Source organism: Mirounga leonina, unplaced genomic scaffold, assembly GCF_011800145.1.
Source record: "Mirounga leonina isolate KUSES-001 unplaced genomic scaffold, KU_Mleo_1.0 Mir_127, whole genome shotgun sequence".
In the NCBI taxonomy this organism is placed as follows: Eukaryota; Metazoa; Chordata; class Mammalia; order Carnivora; family Phocidae; genus Mirounga; species Mirounga leonina.
Genome location: NW_023270316.1, coordinates 31,228,235 through 31,251,154, shown reverse-complemented (window position 1 = coordinate 31,251,154; position 22,920 = coordinate 31,228,235). Strand labels below are relative to the sequence as shown.

Here is a 22,920-nt window from a genome sequence, read left to right as displayed (position 1 = left end):
TTGTTGTTTGCTTGCTTTTCTTTCCTGTCCTTCTCTTTTAAATCCAAACTCTGTATTTCCCACACACGACCATTCAAAAAAGAATATATACAACTCCTGGCAGAACCCTTTCAGGCACATTGCATTTAAATTCATACGACCAAATGTATTTATCTTCCCGTTCCCCCTCCTTAGAAACCCTCCTCCCAAACAACAGCACTAAAAACAAGCCTACGAAGTTGACAAAATGGTATCTGATTTAGCCTGAAATTTTATAATCAAAAACTACTTCCAGGGGCGCCTGGGTGGCTCAGTTGTTAAGCGTCTGCCTTCGGCTCAGGTCATGATCCCTGGTCCCGGGATCGAGTCCCACATCGGGCTCCCTGCTCAGCGGGAAGCCTGCTTCTCCCTCTCCCACTCCCCCTGCTTGTGTTCCCTCTCTCACTGTCTCTCTGTCAAATAAATAAATAAAATCTTTAAAAAAAAACAAAAAACAAAACAAAAAAAAACCTACTTCCACTTCTATCTATCAAGTTTGAAAAACAAAAAAATACAAAAATATTTTAAGGCATGTGTGCCACCAGGGTATTTGATTCAGTGTATAATAAATGTATGTATGGATGAATGGATGAGTTCAACAAACATTTATTGAGCCCCCACTATGTGCCTAGCACTGTTCGAGGTATTGGGGATTCAGTTTCATGGTGAAAAGGACAAGGCCTTGCCATCCTTAGGCATATATTCTCATAGAGGGGGCAGATAATGAATAAGATAATGTGAGATGGTGATAAGACTATGAGAAAAACAAAGGAGAGGGCATGTCTGGAAGGTTCTTTTGGATACACTATTTTAAGCATATGTTGAGATAATATTTTACATGCAATAGATTTAAAAGCACTAATAAAACTGGAATTAATGTTTTATTTGAACAGTATCATAAATAATTTTTGGTATAATTATCTCTTAAGAAAAGTTCACTGAATTGAAGCTTTAGTGTGCTTTAAGAATCAGAAAGCAGTACGCTTGAAACTACTGTAATACCTTGTGTCAACTGACCTCGAATAAAAAAAATTTTTTTAAAGATTTTATTTATTTATTTATTTGATAGAGACACAGCGAGAGAGGGAACACAAGCAGGGGGGGTGGGAGAGGGAGAAGCAGGCTTCCTGCTGAGTAGGGAGCCCAATGCAGGGCTCGATCCCAGGACCCCTGGGATCATAACCTGAGTTAATGACTGAGCCACCCAGGAGCCCCTAAAAATTTTTTTTTTAAAGCAGAAAGGCACACTAATTTCTAAAAGTTGGGGTCCATTTGTGTGTATACATGAGTCCTTTCCTTGTCAGCGCCTGCACTCCAAACTTGGTGAGCTGCTGGCTATCTCTGATCAGATGATTAGATGCTTATGGTATGGATTATGCTTATGGATTTGGTATTATCCATTGCTCTCCTCACATCTTGTGTGTAAACTTGAACTGTGCATTCACTTACGGACCCACCGTGGCTGCTAGTCTACCATGTCACTACCAGGCACACCCACAGACTTTCAAGGCATTCTGCCTTCTGATCACTTTTTGGTTATCCACCTTCATTTTTTTCCCTTTCACACAAGCTTTGTCAGTTAGGCCAGCTTCCTCTCTTTTGCTTCCCCTAGACAGTCACTCTTGGAGTCCAGGCTCTATCTTGCTTCATCCATGAAGCCCTCCCTCACTAGGAGAAGAAGCCAGATATTTACCAGTCCCAGTTCAGCCAATATGGCCTATGTGGGCATTGGCCAGTTCCCCTACCTCTTTGTCCTTTGATTTCTTTACCTGTTAAACGGGGGAAAACACTAATACTTGCTGCATAGGGACCATTGTGAGGATTAAATGAGTTATTACGGGTAAAGAATTTAGATGCCTGACATATAGTAAATACTTTATGTTAGGTATCTAATTATTAATTACTGTTGGTACTTTTTTATGGTAAAATCTTGGACTGCTCTTTGTTCTCTGGACTCTCATGGTTTGTACAATCTACATGACAACATTTTTCTTTCATTTTTTTACTTGTATGGTAAATACTACTGTAGTATATCTAGATCTAGGTGGAATTAAAAAACACTTGGTGAATGATAGAGTAGGTAGGAGTGTGAACACTGGGGGCACAAAGAATATTTAGAGATGGATCTTACCCACTTGCATGAAATGTGAGAGGAGGGGATAGACCCAAGGTGCTAAGAGAAAGTACCACTGAATTGCTGCTCTGTTTTGACTCTTAGATAAGTCTTAATTTATGGATTTTCTCATGGCAGTATTCTTTATTGTGGTATGAATACTTAGCATGAGATCTACCCTCTTGCCTAATTTTTCAGTGCACAATACAGTGTTAACTATAGGCACAATGTTGTTACACCAGATCTCCAGAACTTATTTATCTTACATAACCGAAATTGTATAGCAATACACTGTACAGCAATACACGATTTCCCCCTCCCCCATTCTGTGGCAACTACCATTACACTATCTGTTTCGATGAGTTTGACTTTTTTAGATACCTCATATAGATGGACTCATGCAGTGTTTGTCCTTTTGTGACGGGCTTATTTCACTTAGTATAGTGTCCTCCAGTTTCATCCATGTTGTTGAACATGGCAGGATTTCCACTTCTGGGTATATATCCCAAAGAACTGAAATCAGGATCTTAAAGAGCTAACTATACTCCCAAGTTCATTGCAGCATTATTCACAAGAGCCAAAATATGGAAACAACCCCCAATGTCTATTGATGGATGAGTGGATAAAGAAAATGTGGTGTAATACCTACAATGCAATATTATTCAGTCTCATAGTATTATTAATTTTGTATGCTCACCTCAGTTTAAATCCTCAGTCTTTGATTCCCTATAGTTTCTTAATAAAGATGCAGGTCAGAAATGCTTTGTGGTTAATAGTGTGGCTGAGTCTTAAGAAAGGATTGAAAGGATACATTTCTTAAATGAACTAAGCAATTTGATTTTATCCTTGGAAGAATAAGTGAGAAAGGAAAGTTAAGGCATCTGTCTGTACGAGGAGAAAGGGGAGGGAGAAACCCTTCTAGGAGACAGACCTTGGCATGTGTGGCCACATGGAGAGGTATAGTAGAGGACTAGAGTGGTTTGGCTTGGAGAGAATGGTATGACCCAGGAGATATTCCTACAGACTCTATGCAACATACTATAATGCGAGAGGAAGGAACTCTAAATACTCTTGCCCTTATATACAAAAAGTTTTTTTAAATTGATATTTAGAGTAAACTAAGAACTCTAAGCCAACTAAATCTAAATCTTAAGGGATGGAAGGCTATAGATGTAGGAATAACTCACGATCACTCGATATCCCTTGGATATTCGGATTGCCATGACAACAGTTGTAAACACGGGTTTCATTTTAACTGATAATATTCAACAGTGTTCTTAGAAAGAAGAAGATGAAAGCAAAAATGTTCGTTTCTGCATCCTAAATGTAAAGTACCTAAAACCGTCGAATAGCCCATTAATAATTTACTCTTGTTTTAATCTAGTGTATTATTAGGAATAAGTATTTTTTACTATTTCTTTAAAGACTTACTTGTAAGTAGATACTTTGTCCTCCTAATTCTAGTGACAGTTGTATTAAAATATAGAAATAGGAAGAGCATTATTTTACCAAGTAGTTAGTAGTAAATCATCTTGTCTAAGGGTCTAAAGTCTTGTTTGTAAATAAATTCATTCATGAAATGAGAATTATGGAATCAGGAGGGACCTATCTTAGGTATACTTTTGAACCTTTAAATATTCAGCCCCCACTCCCAAATATATTGGTCATGATTCTCTTTCTCCTCCTCCACTCCTAAGTAAATAATTTGACAGTCTGGTGTGTGATCTTTTTCTTATGATCTATTGAAACTTTAAGAAATTTGGGGGTACATCATTTGAAAGCTTATTTTTATGTCAAAAGATTGCTTTTCTGGAATGACTTTGATAACTTACTAATTATCAGTTACTTTGTGATTTCAAAGGCATTTTTAATTTCATAAGATATAAAAATTGCCGTAGATTTTCAAGGAGATAAATATTCAAAGGTGTCAGCCTTCAGATCTGGAGCATGTTATCCCACAATTATAATCAAAGTAATATATGAGGCCATCTACTTATATTGGTTTGGAATGCTTAGTCATGTCATACAGTTGACAAGTGTTCATTGTCTGATTTGGACTTACCAGAAGGGCCCTCTAGCCAGACCAGTAAGTCTCTATGTTGTCTTTCATATCAATTTTAAATTTGTAGTGAGAATTGTTAATTTCAGAAGTGCTTTTAATGAGTATTCCTTTGTAAGAGGCAAAACTCGGACTTTCCGAGCTGGAAGGTACTAAAGAGAATCTCATTTGATGTCCCTCTTCCACAGAGGATAAAGTAGCTCAGAAGAAGTCAGGTGGCTTTTGCAAGGGGCCACCCAGTGAGGTAAGACAGGTGTTCTGACTTCAGTCCCACCTCCTGGTTTGGGTGTAGTTATCTCCACTGGACCTCAATCCCTGCTTAACCAGAGCAAGGACTTGAACAAGGGTAGTATTTCATTTTACATGGTGTTAACCTTATTTGTTTCAATGACTGGCTGTTCATATTGGCACTTAATCTACATTTTAATTTATTACTCTATTTTAGATTTAGTGAACTGAATAAAATAAGAGCTAGAACGAAGTTTCTTTTTTTTTTTTTTTAAGATTTTATTTATTTATTTGACAGAGAGAGACACAGTGAGAGAGGGAACACAAGCAGAGGGAGTGGGAGGGGGAGAAGCAGGCTTCCCATGGAGCAGGGAGCTCCATGCAGGGCTCGATCCCAGGACCCTGGGATCATGACCCGAGCCAAAGGCAGACGCTTGACTGAGCCACCCAGGTGCGCCTAGAACGAAGTTTCAAAAGAAACTACCTGCTTGAATCAGCGACCAGAATATGTTCACATTGTTTCACATTTTACCGTGTAAAGAAGGGAGTTTACCAACGGCAATTTAATTTTTGGATGCAGCTACCATATATTTTCCTTTATCCGTATTTTGCACCCCTTTTCAACGAATTCTGTTTTCGTGTTTTAAATCTGATGCCTTTATAACACTATTTACTCATGACTATTTTTATAGAAACTACTTTGATATTGTAACTTTTTGTGTAGGATTTTCTAATAAGGTGGCCTCAGATTCATGCTCATTTAATCTTTTACCACATTCAGATGAATTATTCCAGCATTATTTAATTCAGACTTCCTTACCTGGGGTAAACAAATTCGAGATTAGGCAACAGGAAAATATGTCTAGACTGCATGTATGTTTTTTTTTTTAACCAATTACTCTTTGCAGGTGTAAAATAGGTATGCATGCTATGAGGAAACTATAAGATGAATGCAACAAAAGTAACTCGCTAGAATCTCCTGAGCAGTATTCCTTTAAAGCCAGAAGGTGTTGACTTTCCAGAAAATCACTTCTATGCTTCTTGCTTCCTGAAACATTCTGTTCTGTGGACCCGAAGCGTGTTTTTATGCTTAAGTGTTCTCTTCTGGATCCCTGGGAGTGTTGGTGCTTAAGGAGTGTTAAGTAATAAACTCAATGACTTTCCCTGTCCTTTAGATCCCTGGACCAAGACCTCCTGAGAGCCAGCTCAGTGTGCTGTGACAGCAACAAGTCAAGTGCATTTTTACGGTGCCCTCTTAAGCATGCCTAAGCACAGTGAAGCATGTGAGGTTTATTCAGTGCACACTTGAAACTCATTGGCAGGAGTCCCAGGCTTTTCGCTTGATTTTGAGTTTCTCTGTGCTTTTTGTTCTAAATTCTAGTTGGGTGAGTCTAGAGGAATTATGTTGCATTTTAACTTCCTTTTTCAGAGAAGTCACTAAACTAGTTGAAGCTGTGGTTTCAGTTAAAGATGTTGTTTTCAGTTTTGTATATTTATAGGGCAGTGGCTCTCAATCATTAGCACGCATCAGGATCACTTGGAGGGCTCAGTAAGCCACCTTACTGGACCCAACCCCAGTGGCTGATTCCATAGGTATGGAGTAGGACTTGAGATTTTTTTTTATTTCCAACAAGTTCTAAGGTACTGTGGATGCTGCTGGTCTGGAGACCATGGTTTGAGAACTTCTATCGTAGGGAATAAACCAATGAGAACTACTCCAAAGAGAAGGTATGTGAAATTGTTATCTTAAGAATATTTTTATTTGGGGCGCCTGGGTGGCTCAGTTGGTTAAGCGACTGCCTTCGGCTCAGGTCATGATCCTGGAGTCCCTGGATCGAGTCCCGCATCGGGCTCCCTGCTCGGCGGGGAGCCTGCTTCTCCCTCTCCCACTCCCCCCTGCTTGTGTTCCCTCTCTCGCTGTGTCTCTCTCTGTCAAATAAATAAATAAAATCTTAAAAAAAAAAAAAGAGATAAATGTCTTATTAAAAAAAAAAAGAATATTTTTATTTGTTTATATACTTAACAAAACCCCTATTATATGAATAATGTTTATAACAAGAAAAAGATTAGTCCTCAGAGTTCCTTTGGAGGTGGTGATACAAGTTCTTAAGTATATTAACATCAGTAATGTACGCAAGTGGATGAATAATGGTATGGCTTCATATTCATGGAGCTATTTTCCGTATACCCAGTAGTTCATACCTATAGGAGCTATTGGGTCTCCAGAGTGGTGGTGTTTTCGGGTAATGGCATTGTCCTGTGGGACTTTACTGGAAATCGACATTTAAGAATTAACTATGTGACAGATTCTGGGCATTTTAGGCTGAAGGAATGGCATATTTGGCTCTTCAGCAAGAATTAACAGGTCCTGACTTTCTTGACGGAAGTCAGAGTATAGGATGGGATACAACAGGAAATGGCTGAAAGATGGAAATGGGGCATGTAACTAAAATTAAGTTCAAGATTAAAGCCAGGGAGCCCTTTATTTTAATGGGGATGAGAGGGAGTAAATGACATAGTCAAATGTCCCCTTAAAAATGATTCTGGGATGGGGCACCTGGGTGGCTCAGTTGGTTAAGCGACTGCCTTCGGCTCAGGTCATGATCCTGGAGTCCCGGGATCGAGGCCCGCATCGGGCTCCCTGCTCGGCAGGGAGTGTGCTTCTCCCTCTGACCCTCCTCCCTCTCATGCTCTCTGTCTCTCATTCTCTCTCTCACAAATAAATAAAATCTTAAAAAAAAAAAAATTAAAAAAAAAAATGATTCTGGGTACTTGGATAGGTTTTTAGAGAGAAGCTGAAGTGTCTGTTTTAAATACTGAACCAGAGCTAAATTGCATTCTATCTCTGAATTCACGGCATTCACAGTCTAGTGGAAGAGACCGCAGGGGAGACGTCCATGGTACATCATAGTATAATGGGTTGTTCTAAAAGCAGTCTGCATTGGGTATACATGGGATCACATGGGAGAGGCCTCTAGGAGAATATAGGAAGTCTTCAGAGGCAATTGAAATGTGAGCTTAATCTGAGAGAATAAGTAGCTCAAAAGAAAGGGAGAATAGTCAGGAGACTTCTAGAAAGAGAAAACCTATTGTCTCCCATGTAGAGATGGGAGAGAATTCTAAGGATGTTTCATGGAAAGAATGTTGGGTTTGTGCTGGAGCAGGTCAAGAAATGAGGTGACTAAAAGTGGCCAGAGCATGAGTGCAAGTGCCACATTTGGATTTTACTCAAGGGAAAAAAAAACATAAAAAATAAGGATGTTAAGGGAGGACATATAGAGAGCATTCCATTTTAGGAAGGTTCTTCAGTCACCTCCATAAAGGAGGAGGGGGAGGTGTGGGGAAAGACTGAGGACAGGAAATAGGTCTGAGAAGCAAGAGATGAATACAAGAGATGTTTAGGAGCTAGAATTGATAGGATTTGCTTGGTAGGGAAGTGAGTTTGAAGGAGAGGAAGTTGTTTGAGTTAATTAGGGCTTAGCTTTCTGGCTCTGAAACTTAGCCCTTCGCCGGGTCGGAAAACATGGAAGAATGAACAGGATTGCAGATTAGATGATACATGCATTGGAGAAGAACTTATTAAATTTTACATTCTGAGCTGGGATAAAGTTAGTGGGAATGTAAAGGGCACATCTGAGAAAAGTTGTCTGAGAAAACTAGTCTGGGAAGTACTAGTTGAATTTGGTTTGGACTAAATATGGTGAAGGTGGGGAGGGGGAGAAAGAAAGAGCTCATTAGGTTCTTTAGTCTCAGAAATTTCAAAAAGGTATTTGCAGATAAAATGGGAAAATTGAAGTTGATTGCAATAAATGCCAAGTAGTCTGAAGGATATTGAATTGAATGTATATTGATCTTGAAAGTTAATTGAAAGGCAGAGTTATATTAATCTGAATTTGAAAGCCAGTTATGTGATTCCTTTGAAGCATGTCCATTCTTTCTCAGTGGTTTATATAGGATGATTGGTGATACTTTGATAATATTCTGAAATTTCAAGTGTTATGTGGAAGGCTAAATAGGAAATGGAAAATCTGTCACAGGTGGTATATGTAAATGGAAAAGTTTTAAATAATGCACGATGTTGGCTTTCTAATAAAAGACAGATAGCTTTATACAAATTGCAAGAAAGATAAACCATAAAATATTAAATTAAAAATCATTTTTTAGGAGGCGGCTGGGTGGCACAGTGGGTTAAGTGTCCGACTCTTGGTTTAAGCTCAGGTCAGGATCTCAGGGTCCTGGGATCGAGCCCTACATTGGGCTCCATGCTCAGTGTGGAGTCTGCCTCTCTCTCTCTCTCCCCCTCCTGCTCATGCTGTTTCTCTCTGTAAAATAAATAAATAAAACCTTCTAAAAAAAACCCAATTTTTTTGGACAGTCAGTTCCTCAGACTTCATTTATTTCTACTCAGGAGGTAGATTGGTTTTGGTTTTATTTGTCTTGGGAGGTTTGAAAGATATATTAATGAAGAAGAGAAATTCCCCATTATCTTATTCCTTTTTCTAATGTCACCTCTAATACTTATATATTTGTAATTTTGCTGTGGGACAGATGTCTTTGTGGATTTTCATATGAAGGTAGTGACAGTTCAGCTGTGAATGGAGTTTCGTTGACTCAAGTTATGTGCAGACAACACTGTCGGCCGTGGTTGCTGTGGATGAAGGTTAAAATGGACAATAGGAGTAGGTGCCTTTTTTTTTTTTTTAGCCAAATGATACTCCTATTGCTTTGAGTTGGCTTCTAGGTGAGATAGCTTTGGGCTTGAATTATAGCTATATAGGAAAACTTCTAGAAAGTCACTTAATCTCAGTAAGCTTTGGTCCCTTATCTGGAAAATGGGGATAGCACTGACTATAGAGCTATGTTGAAGGGAAATCTAAGCTGCCTATGAAATGCATAGAGCAATGCTGATGTAGGACATGTGTTAGTGTCCTGTGACCACTGTTTAGTGACTTAAAGCAACACAAATACATTCTTTCATGGTTCTGGAGGTCACATGTCTAAAATGAGTCTTCAGAGACTAAAATCAAGGTGTCAGCAGTTCAAGTTCCTTCTTGAGGCTGTAGAGGGAGAATCCATTCTTTGCCTCTTTGACTTTTAGAGGCAGAAGGCATTCCTTGGCTGCTGGCTGCATCATTCCAATCTCTGCCTCTGTGGTCCCGTCCCCTTCTCCTCTAGTAGTCAAGCCTTCCTCTTCCTTTCTCATCAGGACACTTGTGATTACCTTTAGGGCCCAACTCGATAATCCAGGATATCTCCTCGTCTCAAAGTCCTTAACTTAGTCACCTGCAAAATCCTTTTTGCCATGTAAGGTAATATTTGCAGATTTCAGGGATTAGGATGTGAACATTTGGGAGAAGGGGATGTTTGTTATTCAGTCTATGATAGTACTCAAATTATCAATATTGTGAACAGAAAATAAAGAATTAGAGATGGAATATTTGTGTTTAAATTAGGAAAATCTATAATAGTACATTATGAAATATCAGTATACAATATATTTTATATACAGATGTATTTTATTATTTTTTTTTTTAAGTTTTTATTTATTTGACAGAGAGAGAGAGAGACAGCTAGAGAGGGATCACAAGCAGGGGGAGTGGGAGAGGGAGAAGCAGGCTCCTGGCAGGCAGGGAGCCCGATGTGAGGCTCGATCCCAGGACCCTGGGATCATGACCTGAGCCGAAAGCAGACGCTTAACGACTGAGCCACCCAGGTGCCCCTACAGATGTATTTTAAAGAATGTACCTAGCCATTCTGGATTGCATGAAAAATGGGACCTCATATATTATTAGATATTGGCTTAAATAAGGTTTAATTGGAGGACCATCTAAGTTGGTCAGACTTTATAGGACACATTTTAATGTGACCTTGATAGCGAAAATGAAGATCTGATGCATTCTTTTTTTTTTTTTTTTAAGATTTTATTTATTTATTTGACAGAGAGACATAGCAAGAGAGGGAACACAAGCGGGGGGAGTGGAGAGGGAGAAGCAGGCTTCCTGCCAAGCAGGGAGTCCCAACGTGGGGCTCAATTCCAGGACCCTGGGATCATGACCTGAGCCAAAGGCAGACCCTTAACAACTGAGCCACCCAGGCGCCCCCTGATGCATTATTTCTTACCACTTTAAATGTGAAGGATAAGCAAGCTTGAATGCATTTTTCCAGGGTAATGAGAACTCCGACTCCTAGCTTATACTAAGTTGTAATTCTTTGAGTATTTGGTATATATTTGCTGAGTGTCTGTTACTATGCAGGCACTGAGTAAGGTCTTGCCCTTGGATCTAATAGTAAGTTTTTCATGAACTTCCCAGATGTTTAGTCATTGCTTGGCTGTTTCCTTTGCTCACACATTTGATATCTTTTTCTAGATTGCAGCCATTAAATGATGTTTTCCACTAATTTTCAGCCCATGGGAACCTTGAGTGTGCTTTATTTGAGAGGAGTTAGTTAAATTCTTAGATCCTCTAAAACAGTGGTTCTCACTCAACCATGGGCGATTTTGCCCCCCAGGGGCATTTGGCAATGTCTGGAGACATTTTTGATTGTCATGGCAAGTGTGAGTGGAGTGCTGTTGGTATCCAGTGGATAAGGCCAGGAATACTGTTTGATACCCTACAATGCACAGTATAATTCCCCCACAATGAGGAACTATCCAGTTCAAAATGTTAATGCTGCCAAGGTTGAGAAACCCTCCCTACTCTAAATTTATATTGCCTCCATGAACCTTTGGATTAAATAAAATTGTGGAAAAATTAAGGTGTTTTTTTTTTTTCTATCTTGGAATTGCTCCAGTAAACATTAGATAAAGAGAGGCTTATCTAAAACAGGCAAAATTTAGGACTAAAATGATAAAATTGGTCCAGGGATTTTTTTGAATGGGAAACAGTACTAATTTTTCCCATAGTGGAAATTAAAATTTTGAAACAAGTATTAGTTAGAGGCAAGGGAGAATAATTTACTTCTAAGCAATATGGGGACTTTTGAATGTGTAGGATAAATAAATAGTTTAGTATGTATTATATTGACAACATGGAATTGTACTATATGCACACATAGCACATTTAGTGTAAATTACAGCTGAGGAATTAGCAGTATGATAGCTTACTAATAATGTATATGCTCTTATGCTTTACTACCAGGAATGTTCATGTGTATCAGAAAGGAAATAAATTTTTACATGCTAGGCACTTTAAATATATCTCAATTGGGGCGCCTCAGGTCATGATCTCAGGGTGGTGAGATTGAGTCCACTGAGTCGGGATCCATGCTCATTGGGGAGTCTGCTTCCTTCTCCCTCTCTGTCCCTCTCCCTCTGTCCCTCCCCCCACTTGCTCTCTTTCTCTCTAAAATAAGTATATATATATATATGTGTGTGTGTGTGTGTATAAATTTTCACAAATTTAAAGGTATTATATATATATATATATCACAAATATATAAAGATATAGCCTTTTTCTTTAATATAAGACAATGTGCCTTCAGGAAACCAAAAGATTTTCCCATTTCATCTTATTTGTGCTTAATTTATAATCTTATTTATTTATAGTTGATGAGTACTTATTTTACAGAAACTATACTCATAAAGGCTTAGCAGAGGTGAGGTACAGGAAATCTATCCTTTGCAGTTCTCTCACTGAGAATTATTGTGATATATTTCATTTACTTAGAAGTCTTCTATCAAGTGCTCTGGCAGTTTTCCATGTGTGGAATCCCATAATGGGTTATGTGTTCAAGATAGTTCAACACATAGCTAAACTTTTGCCGAAAAGATGGTAACGGGCAGCTTCTGACATTGTCTCTGGGAGACAGATTTACACAGGATATAGTTTTTGCCATAGATAGGTTTTGAGCCAATACTTTGAGAGAATATTGAGAGACCTATTTCAGGATAATATAGAGAATTATTTTTTCATAAGAAAGAAGTAAATTATTTTAAAAATATGATGGTGGAAAGTGTGAATGCACTAATACTAAAACATGGTCTTAGTCTATGGATTTTAGTTTATGGAAAGTATGGATCACATCAAGTCTAAATAGTTTTATGACTGGGAAATTTTAAGCTTTTGGAGTCCCAATTTCCTACTTAGTAATCATTAGATGCTTCTGGGGATTAAAGGAGATAATGTATAATAATCAATACAATGATTAATAAAGGCAATTATTTTAATATACATTATATAATTAAGCATAAAGTGAGCTTAAAGCAGAACACAATTGCAAAATACTTCATAATACCAGTGTCTCTTAAGATTTAATAACAGTTGTGCCAAAAAATATGAAAAAATTTTTCAAACTTTAAGTAAAATGGATTGTTGCAGACATCTCAGAACTTTAATTTGCTTTTGTGTATACTTGAGAAGAAAATACACAACACTTCACAAAAAATTTTCCACCTTAAATCCTGTTAAAATCTGGCCATCTTCTCGTGTATAATGGTACACAGTTTGAGAGACACTGACTTTGAAAGTACCTTACCTAGCACATTCCAGTATCATGATACTAGAAGATTTATGCTTATAGTTGATTTTCGTATTGACGTTGAGCATGGGTTTGAGCATCTGGAAGGACACCTGAGATACGTAGTTCAGTATTCTCCTAAATTGTATCTTTAGGACGTCAGTGGTTTTGACAAGATTTTTGTTGAAAATTCATTCTTTTCCCAGCAATTCCTCAGCTCTTCTCTCAACAGCATTTTTTGACCCTTTTGTCCCCTCTCCCTTCTTCCCTTACCCCTGGCATGTACTCTCCCCATCACACAGGATGGGCCTCTGTCTGTTTTGCTGGTTTCTCCTCTACTTCTTAACCCTTATGTGTTGGGTTTTCCAGAACTCAGCCCCTAGACCTCTTCTCATCTACCCTTATTTTCTAGGTGATATTATTTTAGCATTATGACCTTACGTTTCATCTCTATGCTGACAGTTCCCCAGATTATATCTCCAACCTAGATTCCTAGCTTGAACACCTTACTTCTGTGCCTAATTACCAATTACTTCCCATTTCTACTTTGTCTGGTCACGATGGGTACTCAGTCCCACATTGAGAATTGCCTGTTTTTAGGTTGCAGTCTAACAGGGAATATACATGGGTGAGGCTCCAGTGTGAAATCAGTTGTATGTGATAGCAAACATTCCATAAGGTAGAAGAGAATTACAAAGAATCTGCGGTTGTGAGAGTTAGAGAGAAAGCCCACCTTTCAGCTTCAGTGTCCTTTTTGAACCCATGTCAGTGTCTTCGGATGCATGCGGTTTTCTTCCTTTCTTAGTAGCATGTGGGAGGGTGTGAAATTTAATAAATTATTTTTAACAAGAAGTACTTACTTGATTGTCATGTTTGGAAAAAGCATTTTACGTTGCTAGGGCAGAGACTGTTGAATTTCCAAGAGTTTTTTCTCACATAGGTAAGTTCAGAAATCACAAGTTTATCTCTTTGTGCTCACTAATTACCTCCAGGTTTCATGCTGTTTTCCCAAGAGTCATTTTTACAGTGTCTACATTCAGGTAGAACTGCATTTTGCAACTATGGGAGATGAAAACTATGAGTCACATGTGTCTACCATTGCTGGAAGATTGTCCACTGGAATGCAGTTTCATTTTTAGGGATGAAGGTGGGAGGAAAGGAAGAATTTCATTTTTTTTTAAATGCAGCTTACTTGGAGAGAAGAACAGAATAAGTGCGGTATTCTAAGAATTCATCTTGAACTTGTTACTCACAGGTGCTTTCCGCCTGCTTGACGCAGTCATTAGAGAAGGGTGGTGGTATTTGCTCTATATTAAATAATGCAGTGCATGAGCTTCCATTAGTAGAAAAATTGCTTCTTTGTCTCCTGCATTTGGAATAAAAACAAGCCATTTCCTCAAACAGTAGTGTTAGAATTTGTTATGTTTCTGAAAATTTCACTTAGTACTCCTTAGGGTTGCTCAGAGTTCCCTCTTTGCTCCCGTGTAGAGGCGACCATCTTGTTGCGTATATAAAAATGATGCCGCCGCTGTCCTGAGAAGGACATCTGCTGTGAATTGTGTCCACTGTCTCCCACTGCCACAAATGTGCTTCCCCCCCAACATCTCTGACAGATTGAAAGCAGATGCTGTCCGCACACTTCTACTTGTGACCCCTTATGAAACCATGACTCAGGGCCTCATTTCTTGAAATATTTTTAAAGTTGTGAACAGGTGGCCAGACTTCATAAGCAACAACTGGAGGGCAGAGATTACTGAGTGGCTTGGAGAGCAACCAATTATCTTGTGAGTCCAGTTTCTATAACATCAGCCCAGTTTCCGAAGAGGCAACATCCAGATCAGCTGGTGCCAGGCAGGACAGGGCCAGACTAACTCTAGAAGGGTTGGGTCCCTAGCAGGAATCCCCGTCTTACTCATTCTGGGAAGTTGCCTCAGGAAGTGGATGCCTGGGGACAAAATCACCCAGTGAGTTGCAGTTGTTCTGAGGAACAAAGGTGGAAGCTTATTCTGGGCCAAGAAAGGAGGACTATAGGGCTGTAGGATTAGGGGCCAAAAGAAGGATGAGTATGTGTGGCAGGGAAGAGATGGGTGGGGTAGGAAGCTATACTTGAGCCCCATATAGAATTCCAGATTTCTTATTAGCCAGCGAAACTTGAGGGAGTGGCAGGTGAGACCACACTTCTCATCTTTCCTATTAGGATGCGGGGAAGTCTCTCCCCACCCCCCCCACCCCCTGCCCCGTACCTGAGGCAAAAATAATGCCACTCTATAAGACATTCCAGCATGAATTTTTAATCATGTTTCCTTGATGATTCAATGAGACAACTGTATTTTATCTTTACCAATTGGTGAAGGCTTGGAGAGGATGGGGGCCGGGATTTGGGGAGGAAAGATGATTTTGGAGCATGGAATGTTCAGTTCTTTGGGGACTATGATATTGTGGCAGAGCATGAGGAGATTGGACCTTTCACTGTTGCAAATGAGGGAGTTGGTACCTTGAAGAAAAGGTGTATCGAGATATGGGAGAGGAACATAGAGAATAGGTGTTTAATAGGATAGGTGTTTAAAACTATGAAATTTTACCTGATTTGGTGAAAAATCCTCTCCGTCTCTTGGTCCTATGTCTGCTGGACTGGCTCTGTGAGGGGCTTTAAGTAACTTCTACATAAACGCATTGAGTTCAGGCCTGTGGCTGACTCCAGAGATATGGCATGCTCCAGTGCTCTGCAGTCTACCAGAAGAGATGATGGGAAAGCCTGTGGTGGGCGGGCCCATGTATGTGGGCCGGGGTTAACTTTTCGGATAAACAGAAGGTATTTGGAAATACTTTTGATGAAGTCCTAGAACACAGCTGGCTGCCCCAAGCTATAATAAAATTACAGTCTCATCCTTTGTTCCCAAACTATGCTATCAGATATTGGGGAGATAGATTTTGGCCATGTAGGCACTTTTTTTTTTCCCCCCTGTGATTTTGAGCATTTGGACAATTTGAGGGTTGGCCAAGGCAGTTTCTGTTAGAAAGAGGACGGATGAGGAGGGCTGGCTTGATGCCAATATAGCTGTTTGGCCAGTGATAATAATACCACAGCAGTTTGCCTTGCTCTTTGACCTTATTCTAGAAATATTTTCTTGTTCAAAGCTTTCCATGGCAAGAGGGCAAAGAAAACAACATGAGAGTGTCTTGGATTGTGCTTCACAGAAATGTCTCTTCCAGGGAAAGACGTTATGTGTGGTGAAACTGGACCGTCCTCTGGCCATTTCTCTTCCCCCACACTGTTTGGTTGAGATGGATAATTGGAGGATAGTTTTGAAGTATCTCCTTGACAGATCTGCTTCAGTTAAGCGCTTCTTAAATTTCTCATGTAAGCCCAGCAAGACTGGTACGTTGTTCCTAGGTGAGACTACGAGACTTCAATACATGACCGGGTTCTCAGGGCTGGTCAAAGTGGAGCCAGAACTTGCCCCCAGAGGTGGGACCCCAGAGCCTGCCCCCTTAGCGAAGCTGGCTCTTCATGGAAGAACCGGGCATGGGGATCTCTGGAAGAGAGCTAGAACATCCATGTGGATTTTACTTCCCTTTGCTTAAAGGTGGTCCTCTTGATTGATGATACACACTAGTATTTTAAAATAGCTTCAGATAAAGAAAGGAGGAATCAGACCTAGAGCTTCCTGGTTAGAAATATACCAGAAGCTATTAGGATAAGGTAGTTACAGATGGATGTGTTCGCTGATGGGCTCACTTGAGAGTGAGCCTCTTTTCTTTTCTTCCTGACCTCTGGCAGAAGGTTCCGAGGTCTGTGATGGGAATATGTTTTCTGGCCCTTTGTCAGGTTGTGAAGAAATTACCAGAACTATTTCATTAACAGTGGAAGATTATATCTATGTTATACTTATGATTTTTTTGAATATTAAATGCAATGTTCAAAAATTAATGTATGAGAAGCCTGGCAACATATACAATGGAGTAATTTTTTGAAACTATTAATGTTTCATCTCTATTCCTTTTTATGGTGAATTTGGGTTTCAAGGAAGGTTTAGATTCTTTGGCTTTTGTCTTTCCAAGCTCTGCTGGGAAGCTTTTCATTGCAGAGACTAACACTTCATCTTTGTACTTAGCACTCTGAAGTTGGTCTTTTTGTTTTTGAACCTCTGCCTTTTTTTGACTTATTGATGTACAATTGTAAAGAATTCCCTTTTGTTGCAATTTTAAAGATAGTATTTTAAGAAAGAAGCCCCATTATGGGTATCAATACAATTTGAGTCAATTGGATATGTTTTAAGCAAGCTAGTGCAATTTAACTGTTGTTTGAGATCGTGAATATTTATTAGGAATCTCCTGAGCTTTTATCATTTTAGGCTTTCTCTTGCTAACTTACATTTCTGTAAGCTAAATAAATATATTCAGTCAATATTTAAGTGCATCTGTATACCACGCACTGTGCTAGGCATTGTTAATAAAATATTATGTGGTTGCCAGGTGGTAGACCTGTCTTAAGACACCGGGCATATGGCAATAAACAAAACCACAAAATTCCTTTTGGATTCTGGTGGAGGAGAGTCATGATGAATACATGAAGTAGACGGTTAGAAGTACAAAAATAAAGCAGAGATGAGAGATAGGGAGTGTCAGACAGGCTGCTTGCAATTTTAAATATTTGGGTCCAGCATGGCTTCACAAGGAAGCATTTGTGTGCAGCGTGGTGAATAAGTGGGCCCTACCCTCACATCGCTTCTAGTCTAGCGATGACTGCTTCTTGATGAGTACTTACCATGAGGCTAGGGATTCTGCTAAGTGCCTGTGGACATTTTCTCCTAATCTACTAAACTGGGGAGCATTGTCCCCAGTTTCATCAGAAGGAAATGGAAGTTTTTGAGAGTCAAACTGCTCGGATGAACATAGTTAGCAGGATCCAGATCTGACCTGAAGCACATGCTCTTAAACATGGCCTTCTAGCTTGTTCACTCTTGAAATGTTTATGGAGGAGTTAGCCAACGTTGTAGATTGGGCTGCCTGATTTTTGGTTCTGTTGTGTTGGGCAGTAACTTGGTTGGCTCATGGAAAGTCGGTGTTAGCATGAGCTTCCCCTCAAGCCTGTTCTATTTAAAAGGCTTTGGGTTGGGCCCAGTGGCCACAGAAGGCAAAGAAGCCACACGGTTACTGACTTCATCCAGTGAGATGTATTTGTTATGTGTCAGAGAGTGGCCTCTATTGACTCTAGCAAATCATTTACTACTTGAATTCCTGGCACTGCATTTCAGTGATAGGATACTAATTTGGCTGGCCTGTGTATCACTGGGTTCAAGAACACATCATCAATGCTCATACTTAGAAGGGAACGTAAAGTGCCTGAAAGGTTACAGTGCCAGAGTTACTGCTTATTGTGTTTATTACAGAATAGACCGTACCTTGTATTTATAGCGATTGCTTTATCGTAATAAAAAGTAAATGGCAAAGGAGTGTGTTGGAATGTGGATGTGGAAAGGAGGTCAGGGGTTCAAGAGCACTCTTGTTCTTTTGCCCTCAGTGTGCTTACGATAACATTCCACTCAAATCATCGCACTTTCAGTGGAATGGCAATTTTCAGCAATCTGTCCTTTGCATTGAGTATTAATGGTTCTTTTGTGCTTTGGCTAATTTAATTTCTGTGGTGTGTGTGTGTTGATCATTCTTCTAAAAAGAAGCTATTTTACAACCCTGTGTGTTATTTTTTATGGTCAGTTTTTAGTAATCACCCTCCATTAACTACTTCCAGAATTAAATGTTGATTTTTATAAGGTGATTTTCTTTTACTTAGGAGATAAGCTATGATTTGAGCACTTAGGCTGTACAGTTTATTCTTTTAATTTACTTTTTTGAAGTATAATATACGTATATAAAAGGATATACATTATGTGTACAATTCAAAGACTTCAGAGACAGAACACACTTGGATAGCCAGCTTCCAGATCAAAATAAAGAGAAATATCAGTGTCCCCTCCTTTTTCTAATCCTTCCACCATCCTTCCCCACAAGGGTAACCATTCTTTTAGCATCATATCTTTGTTTTTGTACTTCCTATGAATGAAAATGACAATCTGTACTGCTTGTGTTTGACTGCTTTTTGTTCTTGTTGCTAGACTGAGTCATATGGTTACATGCAGTTGTGGATTGCTCATTCTTGTGGCCATATAATATTTCATTGTCGGTATTCCGTAATTTATCCATTCTGTTGTTAAAGACATATGTGCAGCCGCCAGATTATTCTATTATGAAAGGTGCTTCCATAATCCTTCTCATATATGACTTTTGGTGAATATACGTAAGCATTTCTATTGGGTATATACCTGGGTTTGGAATTCCTGGGTTCTAGAATACACATATACTCAGCTTTTATGGTTATTACCAAATGGATTAAAAGTTAAAGTCGTTGCACCAATTTACATTTCCACAGTAGTGTGAGAACTTGTGGATTTATTTTTGTCCTCTTTTGGGGTAGGTAGGAGGTACATGTTGTTCTAAGGTCCATTTCCCTTCATGCTTGTTTTATAGAAAGGAATGGCCGTAGCTGTCCCACTGATTCTTTGAAAGTTAAGTTAAATGTTTGTGTGCTCATTCTCTCCCCTTTTTCCTTTCTGTATACAGGTCTTATATGTTAGATATGTATTTTATGTCTCTCCTATGTACACATGACATATATATACATTTTATCTGGAAAATAATACGACTTACAGACTTTTAAGCTAGAAAGCCACCTTAGAGGTCACCTGGTTCTGGTTTCTCCAGTCTCTGAATTAGCAACGATCTTGCTTCAGTGTGTCTGATGACAGGAAGCACATGAGTTTAGGGTGACCCCTTGTTAAATAACTGATGTTGCTTCTTCAACACGGTGGTGACATCTGCCTCCTTTTAACTTCTCCCACAAATATCATGCCCTTTCACAGGTAAGGGGGGAAAACTCATGATTCTTGTGACAGAGTGAAATCTCTTCAGGCAGAGATTCGTGGCCATTTTTAAAACTGTAGTTCTCAATATCTGCAGAACCTTGATCTCTGAGCGTTTTGCTCAGAGGAACTTGGGTGAAAAACCCGTGGATGATGGAAAAGAAAACTCCATGCAAAACTTCTCCCTGCTCTTTAAGGTTTTTGTTTTTTCTTGATTTTTGTACCATGAAGCACACTGACCTGCCCCACTTTTGAGTGGGTTTAAACACTTTAAAATGAAAATACAAAAAATGCAAATAGTGAATTTAAAAAAATCAGACTGTAATAAAAAAATGAGAAAAAGAGACTTGCTTTTTATAGAAAATGGACCATTCTATTTCATGAAATCATTGAATATGGAAAAATTCTGATGGATAATATGCAGTCTGAGGTTTTTGAATGTCCAGGTGGTATTAATATTCATAGAATGTTAGAATAGAAATGAGATTTTTCTACTTAATAATTTAAGGCTCATAGATATTACTTAATAGGCATTTTCTTTTTTCTTTACAGGCAAGAAGAGACTGATAGGAGAGTGAAAAATGTAAGCTATATTTAAGGGAACATTATTAATGGGTTTTTACTTACATGTTCTGTAATAAGGCAGTGGGATCTAAAAATACCTGATATACTGTGAATCCTTTTTCTAATGGAATTATTGTCAGTAGCCAACCATTCAGGGGCTCAAAGTATGTTTAAATAAGGTTAAACTATATATTCTCTGATGTCAGGGTATAAGAGGGGAGGTGAAATCTGCGGGGGGTGGGGGGGGCTTCTTATACGTAAGGTGGGAAAGGCAAGTGAACATGCTTCAAGTCCTTTAGAAGAGTACATCAAACCACCAGATCAGACTTTAAAGAAAAACACTGAATGTTTAAGAACGCTGGGTAATTGCTCAATGCAGACTTACATGCCTAACATTCTGCACGTTAGAAGAATTTCTAAAAGTGGGCCAGCTTTATTTGAAAGAAAAATACAAGAGAACCCTATTAAGGAAGCTGAGAATTACTGATTTTAAGGGTTCAGTCTGTACGTTTGTTGGAAAAATTGATTGCTTTAAAAGTTTAATTTGCTTTCTTCATAAATGTTTTCCTTTACATGTACCAGCAGAGTATCCAAATCCCTGTTGGGATCTGAGCTTTTGGTGTGAGAATGTGCTCAGAGACAGAAATCTAAGAATAATTAACATTTTTAATGACCCATCTCCTTCACATAATGTAAAAGAAACTCCACTTTTCAACTTAGATAGATATGTTCTCTTCTGTCTAGAGTGCTCACCTGCATTCGGACTTGCAGTTAGTTACTAAATAGACTGATGTTGTTTTTGTGGATTTTTTCAAGGTTTTGATAACACTGTACTGGTTGGGAAGAAAAGCACAAAGTAACCCATACTATAATGGACCCTATCTTAATTTGAAAGCCTTTGAGAATCTTTTAGGACAAGCTCTGACTAAGGTAAGGAAACCACATCTGGATGAGATGATTACTGTTCCTAACACTACCACTTTCTCTTCCTTTTCCCCACCTCCCTGTATTCCTTTCCTTCCACTTCTCCTCTTCCTTCTTCCCCTCTTCCAACAAATATGGCAGTTCCTATTATCTTTGCTTCACTCTAGATTGTGCTGGGTAGAAAGGGTTGTTATTTATTTGCTGGCTTTATATGCCCCCAACCAAGGAGTGAGTGAGTCTAGGTATTTATTTCTTAATTTTAAGTAATTCAATGACCTACTCATTTGCTTCCTTTCTAAGGCACTTGATATAACTTAACTCTTTCTATAGTAGAAACTCAACCTGTAGTAGAGAGTGCTTTGGACTATTACTGTTTGTGGAAGTTACTCAGTTTCTCTGTCTTAATATCCTGTCATGGGTCGTTATCTCTTTAATGCCCATACTCCAATTTCCCCATGATTCTGCCATATTGCTTCTACTTCCTAGAGTGCAGTAAATGCTGTTACATGAAACGTGCTAAGGGGTTTAAATTAGAATCTTTTGTTTCAGACACATTTCTAGTCCTTTATATCTTGGAGTCTATGTTGCAGCTTTTGAATGCTTAAGGATTGTTTGAGGAGAGTCCAGTGCCAGGGCTGACCATAGTTGTATCAGATTTTCATTTATAAGATCCAAATGGGAAAATTAACTTTTTTTAGGGGGATATTTACCCAGGGGAATTTGCAGTGCTCAGAAGAAAATAGGTAGCTAAAATAATATGCTATCATCTAATTAATTGTAGTTGCTCCATGGATTTTTATGATGATTAAATGACACTGAGAAGGTATTTAACATTAGTCTCTGGCATATTGTAAGGATGTAATAAATGTTAGTTACCATGATTGGAAGATAGAAATTTTAGGTTAGGATGAAAATGAGCACCTTGCCTCACATCTGCTCTGATCTTCAAATACTTTTGCCTGAGCCCAGCCACATACATCATAGAAAGATGAGATTATAGAGCTTAGAAGGTTAAGGTATTCCTTCTTGATTTTTATTGTTTTTGAATTGTAGAGAGTTGATGGTACTTCACTCAAATTTCTTGAAAGACTTAATTCAGGTTATAGAGTTATCCCGCACAAGCGTTGTTCTAGATGTTGGGAGAACACTCACAAAAGGCCCATCCTCCTAGAGCACCACTGTCTGATGGAGACCGATGAACAGATTGGTCACTGCAGTGGGAGAGGATAAGGCTGTGACAGATGAATGGGCAGGTGGCTTGGGACATGAGCAGAACCTCGCCTTACAGTTATGTCAGCTAAGAAAACTTCTAGTTAAAAATAAGATGGGACTTTGGCTCCTGTATTAGTGCTCTCTTACAGCTTTTGGTTCTTTTTATGGCAGTCTGACTCAAGTTGAATAATCCTAGTACAGTGTTTGTGCTGGGGAATGCTTTATTCAAAGCTGTTTCCTGTCCTCAGCGTCAAAAGCAGAGTAGGTAAAACATTTTGATAGATAAAACTACAGCTGTTTCCATTCCATTATTATGGAACGGGGATGGCTGTAAGAAGGGTGTAAATGTGTATGATCACTGTTTTGCATCTGTTCTATTAACAGTCACTGTGTTCAAGTGTTTCACACTGATATAGATAATACTT

The 22,920-nt window shown here is 38.9% G+C and overlaps 1 protein-coding gene across 1 annotated transcript in view; it reads left to right on the top strand.

Annotated features, from left to right (window-relative positions):
* LMO7 (LIM domain 7) overlaps positions 1-22,920 on the top strand; it is a 199,453-nt gene that overhangs the window by 121,048 nt on the left and 55,485 nt on the right. The window contains exons 5-6 of the mRNA XM_035003230.1: positions 20,348-20,378; positions 21,176-21,289. Of these exons, the coding sequence (XP_034859121.1) occupies positions 20,348-20,378; positions 21,176-21,289 (145 nt within the window). The remainder of the gene's footprint in view (positions 1-20,347; positions 20,379-21,175; positions 21,290-22,920) is intronic.